We start from the raw sequence: 13,957 nt of genomic DNA on the forward strand, positions 1-13,957 counted from the left end.
CGCGCTCTCCTCTCTCTCTAAAGCAAAATAAACCAAAAAGTCTATTTTAAAACTCAAAAATGAGAACTATTTCTTCCTCTTTGTATTCCTGCTACAGCAATCCTATTCATCCATGAAAACAATGGCTGCTTCCTGTATGGGTATTTCTATAGAAGAATGTGCTATAATGGTCCATTGGAACTCACCAACCCTAGGATCTTTCCATAAATCTATCATGGGTAGGCTGGGGTCGAGAACTCACCAAGTTACAAAGTATATAAATATATACACATGCTCATCTCAAATTACCTTTAATAATCTATGAAATAACAGCATGCACTTTAGGCAAAGGGTTATGGGATATTTTCCTTTTGAAGAATATAATGTATAATTTAAATACGTATCATGGGCAGCATCTAATTGAAACATCAATTATTTTCTTCAGACTTGAATGAAGGTTTCTATTAATAAGTATCTGAGAGAACTTGTCTGATGACTTAAATGTCACATTAGCATTTTATGAAATTCAGAGAAAAACAAAAATGTGGATCAGCATATGTTATCAGTCCTTTGCCAAAAAGTGCAGTCTGCCAACCATCGCCTTCACTTTCCTGTCTTCCTGGCCGCCATACAGTAACACAGTGACCCCAGAGGGGCACCTGGGTGGTTCAGCGGGTTAAGCATCCAACTTGGGCTCAGGTCATGATCTCACGGTCGATGAGTTGGAGCCCCATGTCGGGCTCTGTGCTGACAGCTCAGAGCCCGGAACCTGCTTCAGATTCTGTGTTTCCCTCTCTCTCTCTGACTCTCCCCTGTTCCTTGTTTGCGCTCTCGCTCTCTCTCTCTCAAAAATAAATATTCAAAAATTTAAAAAAAACAACATGGTGACCCCAGAGGGCTGACGCCAACCATGGAATGTTGGTCCTACAGAATCACGACTCAAGAGTATTTTCAGGCACCACACAGTCAAGGTCCAGGAGGAAAATATTACCATATTTCTTCCGACCAAAGCACTTGTCCACCATCCTCTCTGATAGAGACCTCCTGTTGCCGAGGAAGACCCCGTTAAAGAAGCACTGCTTTCCAACATGGTAGGTGTGGATACTGCTGCTAAACCTCGGGTAAAACGTCCACTCAGGACGGTGCCCATCTTCTGCAAGACATCAGAAACCCTTCTGTCAGCACCACTCCCGGCCTCATCATGCAATTAAATGACAGAAGGTGGTCCCAGGCATTCTCTGACTTTAGAACCTTTATCAACATGTTTAATTCCTTGGTTCTACATTGGGGGCAGCGTTAATAACCTCTGGGGGACTCGGCACGAAAAGAAGGGAAGGGGCTCCTGGTGGCTCAGTTGGTTAAGTGTCAGACTTTAGCTCAGGTCATGATCTTGCGGTTCACGAGTTCGAGCCCTGCACTGGGCTCTGCTCGCAGCGCAGAACACGCTTCGGATCCTCTGCCTCCCCCTCTCTCTCCCTCTCTCTCTCTCTTTCTGCCCCTTCCCTGTTCCTGCTTGCTCGCTCACTCTCTCTCCCTCTCAAAAATAAATATTTAAAAGGGGTGCCTGGCTGGCTCAGTTGGTTAAGCATCTGACTTCAGCTCACGTCATTATCTCATGGTTCATGAGTTCGAGCTCCACGTCAGGCTCTGTGCTGACAGCTCAATCCTGGAGCCCACTTTGGATTCTGTGCTTCCCTCTCTCTCTCTGCTCCTCCCCTGCTCACGCTCTGTCTCTCAAAAATAAACATTAAAAAATGTTTTAATAAAATAAAATAAATACTAAAAAAAAAAGAAGGGAAGTGGGGAGAAAGGTATCTAAGAGTTCTCTTTTTTTCCTTGTTACCCTCTCCACCAACAATAAAGCCATCTTTATGGTTGGAAGTGATGTCTGGAACAGAAAGAAAGCTCAGAGACAGTTATACAAGCACCTATGCTCCAACCTTCCCTCTGATGAGTGGGTAGAAAGAACAGAATGGCCATCAACCAGGGAAGGGCTGCACCAACCATGGCAACTTAGTGGATGGACCACGATGTTGGCCACAACAGTGGCACACACATGCACTAGTGTGACACTGTAAAATATATACGTGCGACTCTGGCAAATGAGAAGGGCCACCGCGAGACCTCAGGCAAGTCATCGGACCTCTCAGCGCTTCGTTTCCTCACTCAATACTTTTCCTATAAAATGGCTAAAGCGATTTTAAACAACGAGAGAGCCTCTAACAGTTCTAGGGCTCTTGAGGAACACTTGGGCTCTGTGGTGGCCCAGAAAGAACACAGGCTCTGGAAGCAGGCTGGTTTGGATTCTAATCCCATCACTGTACTTCCTCATCAGGTGTTCTTGTACAAGTGACTAAAGACTAAATCTCTCTGAGCCTCAGTGACCTTCTGTGTTAAATGGGTAGTTTTAGGGGGGTCTGGGTGGCTCAGTCGGTTAAGTGTCCGACTTCAGCTCAGGTCATGATCTCACGGTTTGCGGGTTCGAACCCCGCTTTGGGCTCTGTGCTGACAGCTAGCTCAGAGCCTGGAGCCTGCTTCAGATTTTGTTTCTCTCTCTCTCTGACCCTCCCCTGCTCATGCTGTCTCTCTCTCTCTCTCTCTCTCTCCCTCAAAAAAAAAAAAAAAAAAACAAAACAAAAAAAGAAATGGGTAGTTCTATATTAGCCACCTGGCTTTCTGCGTATTGACACAGAAAGAGGTCCCTGATCTCTTTGCTCTGAGTGAGAATAGTTTGTGTACTATTTCCACTAGTGAAAATATGGTTGTATGGTCCAACCCATATATAGACAAGCACATACACACTTCCAAATTTCTCATGGCTACGTGGCTCCTGGGGGATGCATTGACGAACACTGAGAAAGGGGGTTCTATACTCTACCTTACATACTCCTTTAGTATTTTCATACTTCGCTATGATACTTTTATGGTTGGGTTTTAGAAAACATATCGTGATGGCTCCCCAGCAGAGCCCCTGGGAGAATTAGAAAACGTGTCAAATGCCTGGCACTTCGTGAGCCTTCAGTGAACTATGCCCAACAGGACAGCAGACTTTTCTGGAAAGCTCTGGGCATGGAGGCACACGGAGGGGAGGCTAGGACATACTCACTTACTTGTCTGAAACTTCAGCAGGCTGAACTCCTTGGGACATTCATCCTTGGGGACTTCAGGCAATGAGGTTTCAGAGGACTGATCAGAATGTGAGGAGGAGGATTTCAGATCCAAATCCGTAGCAGAGCTGGAAAGGAAGCAGAAGGATTAGAATCTTCTATGTGCTTAAATTGGTAGTTAGAATCTGATTTTATGTATCCTACATAGAATCACGTTCACGTCCGCCAACCAGGCCTGCCCCTCCATAAATGTCCGTAACATATCATTTATTTACTTACAGTTTGAGGAGCCTGAAACAGTCAAAAGGTGCATCCTTGAAAAAAGTGTGGTGGTTCTTCAAAAAGTACAGAATTAGCATGTAACTCAAGCCATTCCAGTCCTCGGCATATACCCCAAGGAATTGAAAACAGAGACTCAGATACTTGTAAATGTTCTTTGCAGCGTGACTCACATTAGCCACGCAGTGGAAACAACCCAAATGTTCAGAATGTGGCACTGACACACAATGGAATGTGATTCAGCCACAAAGAGGAATGGAGCTCTGATACATGCTACAACACGAGTGAAACTTGAAATATTATGTTAAGTGAACTAGGCCAAACAGCAAAGGACAAAACTGTATGACTCGACTTATACAAAGTATCTAAATAGGTAAATTCGGAGAGACAGAGAGTAGGTGAGGTTAGTGGATTAGGGTAGATTAGAGTACTGAGGTCTGGGAGAAATTTCTGTTTGGGCTGATGAAAATGTTTAAAAAATAGCAGTGATGGCTGCACAACGTGGAAAGGTAATTAATGCCAATGGGTAAAAATGGATAAAACGGCAAATGCTGTGTTATATTTCTCCCCAATTTTTTTAAAAAAAGGAATGATGTGCTGATACATGTTGAAACCTAGATGAAACTTAAAAATATGATGCTAGGGGCGTCTGGGTGGCTCAGTCTATTAAGTGACTGACTTCAGCTCATGGTTTGTGGGTTCAAGTCCCGCATTGGGCTCTGTGCTGACAGCTTCGGTTGCCTACAGCCTGCTTCGGATTCTGTGTCTCCCTCTCTCTCTGCCCCTCCCTCACTTGCGCTCTGTCTCTGTCTCTCTCTCAAAAATAAATAAACATTAAAAAATATTGCTTTAAGGATGCTAAATGAAAGAAGCCAGACACATATTCCATGTATATTAAATGTCCAGAGATAAAAAGTAGATTAGTGGGTGTCTAGGGCTGGGAGGGGGTGGGGCGGTGGAGTAGAGACCACAGTGAGGATCACTGCTCAAGAGGATGGGTTTCTTTTTGAGGTGATGAAAATGTTCTAAAATTGATTGTGGTGACAGTTGCACAGCTCTGTTGAATACACTAAAAACCACTGAACTGCACCCTTTAAAAGGATGAATTACACAGTACGTGAATTATGTTTCAATAAAAACTGCTACCAAAAGATATGCATGTTCAATAAAACCATTAAATGGACATTAAAAATCAATAAATATAAAGAGAAGAGGAAGAAGTAATCAAAAAACAAACCAAAGCTGAAATGGTTGTGATAACAGAGCATTGTGTTTCGTGCTGAAGTTCCCGGCCATTAAAAAAAACAAAAAACAAAAAACAAAAACAAACAAACAAAAAAAACACCTACAATAAACTATGTTTCAGCAGTAAAAGCAATCACTTCTTCTTTAAGTAGCTTCGTATTTGACAGATGGCCTTGGTCTTCGGGCAGAGTTATCAGTTATCAAATCATGGAATGTTTTCTCATAATATTACAACACTCTCCTGGTTGAATGGCTTCAAAGCAACTTCATGATGCTTGTCTTTTTTGTTCCCTTCTAATAATCCTGTGATATAGGTAGGACCCATATAATCATTTCCATTTGAAAAGGAAATGGGGAGCACCTGTGTGGCTCAGTCAATTGAGTGGCTGACTTGATTTCGGCTCAGGTCACGATCCCCAGATTGTGGGATCAAGCCCTGCATTGGGCTTTGTCCTATTAGGATTCTATCTCTTCCTCTGCCCCTCTCCCTGCCCACTGTCTAAAATGGAATTAAAAAAAAACAAAAACAAAAACAACCACAAAAAAATACAGCTTAATTTCACTTGCTTTTCAACTTGATAATGACAAGCATCCATACAACATTTATCCTGTGCCAGGCAGTCTTCCAATCACTTTCCATGTATTAAGTCATTTAATCTTCAAAACAATCCTATGAAGTATTATCTCTGCTTTGTAGATTAAAAAAACTGAGGCCCAGGGAGGTAACGTAATTTTTCCAAGTTCACACAGATGAAGTTGGCAGACCTGGGGTTTAAACCTAGATAGTCTGGTTCCAGAATTCATGCTCTTGCCAAACATGTCATTCTACCTCTCTTGGCTTCCTAGTCAGAATTTACCCCAACAGTACGGTCTTTACTGGACCCTTACTTACTCTAGGTGAACGGACACTTTGCCGGGGCCTGGAGGCTCGCTCACACTAGGACATGTTTCAACAGAAGACGAGGGGCTGACCTTTCTGTCCGAGGATGTTGTACTGGCAAAGCATCCCTTAGGTTCCAGAAAATCACCTGCAACACATCACCGTTGGAGTTCATTAATGAAACGAAATACCTACCCCGCCATCGTGTTCCCTAGATTACAAAAAATATTTTTTAAAAAACTAAAGTGTAGGGGCGCCTGGGTAGTGTGGTTGAGCACTGACTTTGGCTCAGAGCATGATATCACAGTTGGTGAGTTCAAAGTCTACACTGGGCTCTCTGCTGTCAGCACAGAACCCGCTTCAGATCCTATGTCCCCCTCTCTCTCTGCCCCTCCCCAACTTGCTCTCTCTCTTTCTCAAAAAAAAAATTAAAAAAATAACGTTTATTGAGCGTTTATTGTGAATTGGAGATGATGTTAACATCTTACACCATTATCCCATTTAATTGGGATTTAATTAAATTCCCATAATATCCTGCAGATTGTTCTTCCATCTTACTGATGAGGCACAGATGGTTAAGCAACTTTCCTAAGATCACACAGAAAACAAACATCTAGATCTAGATTTGATTACAGTTCTTGTGACACTAAAGTCAAAAATCCTAGTCACAGTGCTACTTGTCCCTTCGTAGTTTGCCCACTTTGAATTAAGTGGAAGAGATAACCTCTGAATCAAGCTGTATTGAGCATCTCAATACAATTTTCCAAAGGATTGATTCATAGAAAGACTGATGAATAATCCAAAGAACTGCCATCAGTGGGTTGAGCATCTGACTTTGGCCCAGGTCATGATGTCACGGCTGTGAGTTCAAGCCCCATGTCCAGGCTCTGTGCTGTCAGCTAGGAGCCTGGAGCCTGCTTCAGATTCTGTGTCTCCCTCTCTGTCTGCCTCTCCCTGCTTGCATTCTGTCTCTCTCTCTCTCTCAAAATAAATAAACATTAATAAATAAATAAATAAATAAATAAATAAATAAAAACATTTTTTAAAATACAGATTCCCAAATCCCATTACAAAATCTCTCTATGGGAGGTCTGGGAACTCACATTTCTTAAAAAATTTACATTTTTATTTCTTTAACTTATCTTTAAATAAATTAAATTTGAACGAGAGAGAGAAAGAGAGAGCAGGGGAGGGGCGGAGAGAAAAGGAGACATAGAATCTGAAGCAGGGTCCAGGCTCTGAGCTGTCAGCACGGAGCCCGATGTGGAGCTCAAACTCACAAACGGTGAGATCATGACCCAAGCCATAGTCAGATGTCCAACCGGCTGAGCCACGCAGGCACCCCTGGGAACCCGCATTTTGAACAAGTCCTATACCCCTGCAGGTTGTAGGCTCCCACTTGGCAGTGATTTCCCTCCCCTTTGAGTCTAGCTCCACTAAGGCATTCTATCCCATCCCACTTCCTGATCCCCAACCGCATAGAGTAACCTGAATTTACTCAGTCGTGAGAATCATCTTGGGGCATTTCCTCAAAGCTCAGATCCCAAAGCTCCAACCCAGACCTACAGGGGAAGATCTGGGGATCAGAATGTTAAAGAAGCACCTCAGGTGAGGGGCGCCTGGGTGGCTTAATCGGTTAAGCGTCCGACTTTCGCTTAGGTCACGATCTTGTGGTTTGTGGGTTTGAGCCCCGCGTCGGGCTCTGTGCTGACTGCCAGCTCAGAGCCTGGAGCCTGTTTCAGCCTGTGACTCCCTCTCTCTCTGACCCTCCCCTGCTCACGCTGTCTCTCTCTCTCTCTCTCCTAGAAATAAATAAAAACATTAAAAAAAATTTTTTTTTAAAGAAGCACCTCAGGTGAGTCTCAGAGCCAGCCAGGGATGGGAAGAGCCATTCTGGAACATGCCACAGCACCTAGTACAGCCCTAGGTGTAAAGAGGGTCAACCGGTTGCCTGAGGTATGAGGAGCTGGGATGGAGCGGAGCTCAGGGGAGGGGTTGAGAAAGACACAGAGCTGTGAAGAGGAGAGCACAGGTTCCCAGCAGCCAAAGGAGTAACCACCCACCTACAAGCCATAAAAGTAGTGTCAACAAATGTAACATCGACTACACTCTCTGACCACAGTGCAAACCAATTTTAGAGATCAATAATAAAAAGACAGCCAAAGACATCCATGAGCTTGGAAACTCAAACCGCACTTCTAAATATTTCATATAAAAGAAGAAATCATGACGGGAATCATGAGGTGCTTAATGGTCAATACATAAGTACAATAAATCAGACTTGTGGGACTCAAGTAAAGCAGTGAGTAGAAACTAGTGCCTGAAATGCACATGCTGTATTCCATCGAATACAAGACACCAGCAGTTGTAATAACATTATTATCTTATGTACCACAAAGAACAAAGGCTGCCAATTAAACTATGACAGAATACTCTATCACTTAGAGTGTTTATTATATATTTATTGAAGCATTCTTTCAGACTTACTTAGATGTAGATTTTAAGTACATATCATTCAAATACATATTTAAAGAAGGAAAATATGAGCAAAATAATTGGTTAAGGCCTTCTTTTTTTTTTAGGCTTATTTATTTTGAGAGAGAGAGCACACAGGAGAGGGTTAAAGGGAGAGGGAGAGAGAGAATCCCAAGCAGGCTCCACACTGTCAGTGCAGAGCCCAATGCAGGGCTCGATCCCACAAACCGTGTGAAATCACAACCTGAGCCAAAACCAGGAGTCAGACAGGCAACTGACTGAGTCACCCAGGTGCCCCTCGTTAAGGCCTTCTTAAACCTTCCATTCGAAAGTCTGGTTACTGAATCACTTTTCAACTCAATCACTGATGTCCACATTTTCCACCTAAACTGACCAACAAGAACATGCGTGATGCAACACTTCTTAAATAAGTGTTCCTCGATTGACTCTGGAAGTTTCTTCCAAGATACAGACACATCTTCTCTATTATTCAGTGCCCATTCAGCAAAGCTTATAATGACTTCTTCACACCTGCTGCTGCGTCCACAGCTCTTATAAGAATGACCCACCTCAAAGATGTTCAAACTCTGAAAAATGTCCAACTTAGAATTGACAGGTAGTTAAAAAACAAAGATTCCAAAATTAGTCATCTAACCTTGCAATGTAAGAAATAAGGGAAAAAAATAATAAACTCCTCAAAACGATAAAAAAGGATATCATAAAAATAAGAGCAGAAATGTATGAAATAGAGAAGATTATCAGAATCATGGCTTTGTGGAAAGAACCAATAATATAGGTAAGTGAAGTTCAAGAAAAACCAATTCTTAGCACAAGTAAACAGGATTAGCAACGCAATACCATAATTATAAGTAGAATAGAAATAACTTTATGCATAAAGAAATTGAGGGTCAGAAATGTCCAATAACTTGTTCAAAGTAACAGAGCTATAGAGTATAATTTATAAAATGTAGTTTCATGTCGCATAATCAAGATGGTACTGACAGTGACCCTAACAGATTGATCAAGAGAACAAGATAGAAAAATGTAGATAGAATAAAATTGTACAGAATAGTGGCATTTCATGTCATGAGGAAAAGAATAGATTATTCAAGGGGCGCCTGGGTGGCTCAGTCAGTTAAGCGTAGGACTTTGGCTAAGGTCATGATCTCGCGGTTCATGGGTTTGAGCCCTGCATCGGGCTCTGTGCTGACACCCAGTTCAGAGCCTGGAGCCTACTTCAGGTTCTGTGTCTCCCTCTCTCTCTGATCCTCCCCTGCTCATGCTGTCTCTCTCTCTCTCAGAAATAAATATAACATTAAAAAAAGAAAAATTTTAAAAAGAATAGATTATTCAAAAATATTGCTGAAACAACTAATTAATCATTTGAAATGAAAATAAAAGTAATTAACTAATCCCCAAATAAATTCCAGATGAATTCTACATTTGAATAACAGAATTAAAATAAAAGATGTACCTGAAAAGAAAATGATAATTCAATGTTTATATAATCTTAGACTGGGGAAGTTATTTCTAAGAAAGATATCAAATGAAGGCAAAATAAAGGAAAAGATGCATGATTGGAAAACATCCATTTAAAAATTCCATAGCGGGGCACGTGGGTGCTCAGTTGGTTGGGCGTCAGACTTTGGCTCAAGTCATGATCTCATTGCTCAGGTTCGAGTCCCGGGTTGGGCTCTGTGCTGACAGGTCAGAGCCTGAAGCCTGCCTTGGATTCTGTGTCTCCTCTTTCTCTGCCCCTCCCCTGCTTGTGCACGCTCTCTCTCTCTCTCCCTCTCTCAAAAATAAACAAACATTTAAAAAAAATTTTAAAGCTCCATAGCAAACTATAAACTGGGGGAAAGTTCATAGCAATACACAAGAAAAAGAGTTAGTAGCCATGCCAAATTGTAAGTCTCTATAAATTTATAAGATGCAAATAAATACTCAAGGGGAAAAAAATGGGCAAAAGACATGATTAGGTAATGAATTAAACATACACATACAACAGCCAATATACATTTGGAGAGGGGGGCGGAAATGCACACTTCATAATAATCAAAGAGCTGAATTTAAGACAATACCAGTATTTGCTATGAGTCTGCAAAAACCTAAGATTGGCATAGGTTGGAGGAATGGCACTCTTATATGTTGCTGATAGAAATGTCTCCATCATGGGGCGTCTGGGTGGCTCAGTTGGTTGAGTGTCCCACTTCAGCTCAGGTCATGATCTCACAGTTCGTGGGTTCGAGCTCTGCATTGGGCTCTGTACTGACAGCTAGCTCAGAGCCTGGAGACTGCTTCAGATTCTGTATCTCCCTCTCTCTCTGACCCTACCCTGCTCACACTGTTTCTCTCTCTCTCTCTCGGAAATAAATAAAAAACATTTTAAAAAATGTCTCCTCCTTACTAAAAAGCACTTTGGCCATATGCATCCTCCAAAGTCTGTGAGAAGCACACTTTTTGATCCAGCGGTTCTATTTCCAGAAACATATCTGTGAAAAAGGTATGAAATGTATCTATAAAGATGTAGAAAGGATCCACATATGTAGAGAAGAAATAAGAGCCAATGCAGAGATACCTTCTAGATTGATAATCATATGTAAGCTCTGAGTTATTTATTGTAGCATTTACTTATAATAATTTTTGCCACAAGGGGTGCCTGGGTAGCTCAGTCAGTTAAGGTGTACAACTTCAGCTCAGGTCATGATCTCATGATTCATGAGTTCAAGCCCCATATCGGGCTCTGTGCTGACAGCTCAGAGCCTGGAACCTGTTTCAGGTTCTGTGTCTCCCTCTCTCTTTGTCTTTCCCCTGCTCACTCTCTCTCTCTCTCTCTCAATTAAACATTAAAAAATAAATAAATAAATAGTAAACAAATAAATAAACTAATAAAATAATTTTTTGCCCCTGGCTGCATTTTCATAGCAAATAAACATTCTAATTGTATCTTTGCCACCAGAGGACTTGAGAGTTCACCAAAGCAAGAATTGGTTGCTATGAATAGCATCACAAGTTTTTTGGGGTTTTTTTTATTTTAGGGGAAATTTTTAAATATATTATATAACCCTGAGTGGCAAGCAGTGAAATCACATCTACAAATTTAGCATATTTCCTTGTTTGCTCAAGAAGTTTTGTGTTGGCAGCTCTCTAGAAAGTAGCCTGTGGCTGCTTTGGCAGGGAAGGCTTGTCTGACAGGCAAGGATAGGAAGAGCAGTCTCCCTGCTAAACAGGCAAAGGGCACTTCCTCCAAATCCAATGTACTGCAGGACCTTCCCAGAAGTAACTCAGTCTCAAATACAACCTGGAGACACTTAAACGTGGCCTCTGGCTGCCTCTTCACATCTCAAGTAGAAAGGGCTGGAATTTCAAGTCTGACCCCTTCTTTTCTGACAGTGATGCGTAAGGTGACATCTAGTTACTTCAAGTAAGTCAATTACCTCTCCAGCCCAGCTCCCAACACCTGCCCCACCTCCCTCTAGCTCACCAGGCTGAGATGATACAAAGAAGCTAAGGCACTTGCTTCTTGAGAATGTCATCATTTAGCATGATAATTGTCACTCAAATTCAATGTCCAGGAAGCCATAAGATAGGAAACTCTAACAAGTTGCTAAAACACTATGATATAAGAAAAGATGATCAACAGAAGGGACCGAGAGAAGGTTCTGGCGAGTAGATAGGAATGTAGGGGGAAATGGAGAGTTTAGAAGAAAGTCTGTTTCTTTGGTACCATCTGTGGAATCCACGCTAATTATTTCCATTTCTTTAGGCAGGAATAGCACCTTACATAACCAAGGCACTTCGCATACTTGTCATCACAGCTGATTTACACAATAGCATGGTCTGGCAGGGAGAAAAATAATACATCAAGCCAAGTTAGCTTCATGTGGTTACCTTTTAACCACTCAGTTGCTCACCCCTGCTTATCTGCTCCACAAACAACCCAAGGGTCTAAGACGGTGGTTTTTAACCCTTCTTTGGATCACAGACTCTCCTGGGAAGTCACGAAAGCAATGGACACCCCCTTGCTGGAAAAATGCATATACATCCACAATTTTCGTATTCATCTTCAACTGGTTTGTGGAGCTCCTTCCTTCCCGAAACTCCCGGATGCCATGTAAAGTGGAGTTCACATATGGTCTCCTGAGTGGACACACCCACATAGCAGGAAAGGAAGTCATGGATCTCTGGCTAATGTGATCTGAGGATCTCAGAGTCTGGTGCTCTTTCCGTGCCCCTAACTCAGAAACATGAACCCTCTCTCCCCCACCTTTAAAACAGCAGCTCCCTCTGTTACCTGAGCCCAACATGGAAACTGCAGAAGAGTCTAGAGCTTAAAGTTAGAATCCCAAAACCTTCTCCTTGCTGACCTAGCAACACTGGGCACCTTGGGTTGTAACTCCTGCCCTTCTGGTCCCCGCTTACAGGTGGGTATGGTAAGTCGTACCTCCCCCCTCTCCGTGCACTTGTGAAGGAGAATGAGGAGACAGAGGATCTGTAATACAAAGGACCGAGGACCAAGCTATGATCTGATGGGGCACAGACAGAACATTCTACAATGTTCCCTTTTTGCAGCATTCAGGCCATTCATCTATAAAGGCCAGCCTAGGCCTAAATTCATTCCAAGGTTTTCTCAGAGACTGTGGTTTGTGATTCTCTTCTCTAAAGGCAATGTGCCCCTAACATCCTCCTCAGCCTTCAAAACCAATTAAGGAGCCACTATCCATTATTTTAATTTAAGCCTCTCCTTAAAGTGTTCATACTTTTCACCCGAGCTGCCCCATCCAATAAACAGTGCCACAAATCTAATATATGAGCAAAGAAAAACTTAAAGGACACAGGCTTTGGGGACCAGAAGACTGTGGTCAGTCCTCAGATTTACCATTTATTGATGGTAGCACTGGGCAAGTCAAAAATCTGGCTCCGCTGCGCCCCTACTCTATTTTTAAATGTATTTATCTTGAGATTGAGAAAGAGGCACAAGCAGGGGAGCGGCAGAGAGTGAGGAGAGAGAGAATCCCAAGCAGACTCTGCACTGATGCGGAGCCCTATGTGGGGCTTGATCCCACCAACAGTGAGATCATAACCCGAGCCAAAATCAGGAGTCTGACATTCAACGGACTGAGCCACTCAGGTGCCCCTGGCTTTCTTTGCTCATTAGTAATATACCTCTGGGGCTGTTATGAGATCCAAGCACATAATTTGTGAGAATCTCTGCTTTTTGAACTGCTATCTGCTTCATCAGATCTTGGGTTAAAAACAGACATAAGTTACCATTCAAGGAGTTCTTTTTATATGCCTGTAAACTGGCCTCCCTTTACACTTTAAGTAGTTTGAACTTCCCGGCTCTGGTACACTCGGATCTGACGACCAAATGCACACCCAGCCCTTTTGATTTCTTCAACTCAACTGTATCTCTTCTCCATCATTGTCATGCCAGGGTCTCCTTTCTCTTGAACCTTCTCCAGCTCTCTGCTGCAGGGTGCTCTGGAGATGGAGGGGAGATAACAGTCCCGGGGGCCGTTTCCAGCGTACACGGTCTCACCCATGCATGTGTTGTCGGTTTTGAGTATTAAAAGCAACTCGGAGACGAAGAAAAGACCTTTGTAAGAAAGGCATCAATGAAAACCAAGAGAAAGTCCACAAGCCATTGAAAGTCAAAGAGGGCAGGGTTGACATCTTAATCAGAACTTCCCTCCCACCCTCTCCTCGGGCTTTTCTGGGTCGGGATGCCCCCGGGGTTCCCGTGGGTTCTCTCCGCCGCCCACACTCACTGTCGCGCCCCCTCCCAAGGTGCTCCTTCCCTTTCCACCTCCGGGTCTTGCACCTTTTCCCCCCGAGGAGGCCTCCACACGATGCAGCAAGACCAACGCACCAACTGGCAACCGAACTGCCGGCCGCGGGGCTGGCTAGGAACCCGAGCGGAGGGCCAGACGGCCGGCCCCGGGGCCGCCAGCTTCCCAGCCTGCGGAGGCGCGTCCGGGGTTGCCTGGAC

General features: G+C 43.2%; 1 protein-coding gene across 4 annotated transcripts in view; it reads right to left on the reverse strand.

The window, feature by feature from the left end:
- The window catches only part of SPATS1 (spermatogenesis associated serine rich 1), a 26,271-nt gene extending 12,344 nt beyond the window's left edge, over positions 1-13,927 (reverse strand). For 2 of the 4 annotated variants that reach the window (XM_077764780.1, XM_077764778.1), the window contains exons 1-5: positions 13,790-13,927; positions 13,373-13,564; positions 5,503-5,638; positions 3,090-3,214; positions 971-1,132 (exon numbers count right to left, since the gene is read on the reverse strand). In XM_077764780.1, coding sequence (XP_077620906.1) covers positions 971-1,132; positions 3,090-3,214; positions 5,503-5,638; positions 13,373-13,511 — 562 coding nt within the window. In that variant the 5' untranslated portion in view covers positions 13,512-13,564; positions 13,790-13,927. The remainder of the gene's footprint in view (positions 1-970; positions 1,133-3,089; positions 3,215-5,502; positions 5,639-13,372; positions 13,565-13,789) is intronic. The other 2 variants (XM_077764779.1, XM_077764781.1) reach the window with 2 other exon arrangements.
- Positions 13,928-13,957: the final 30 nt, after the last annotated feature.

The sequence above is a fragment of the Crocuta crocuta genome, unplaced genomic scaffold (genome assembly GCF_008692635.1).
Source record: "Crocuta crocuta isolate KB4526 unplaced genomic scaffold, BGI_CrCroc_1.0 scaffold44, whole genome shotgun sequence".
Taxonomy (NCBI): Eukaryota; Metazoa; Chordata; class Mammalia; order Carnivora; family Hyaenidae; genus Crocuta; species Crocuta crocuta.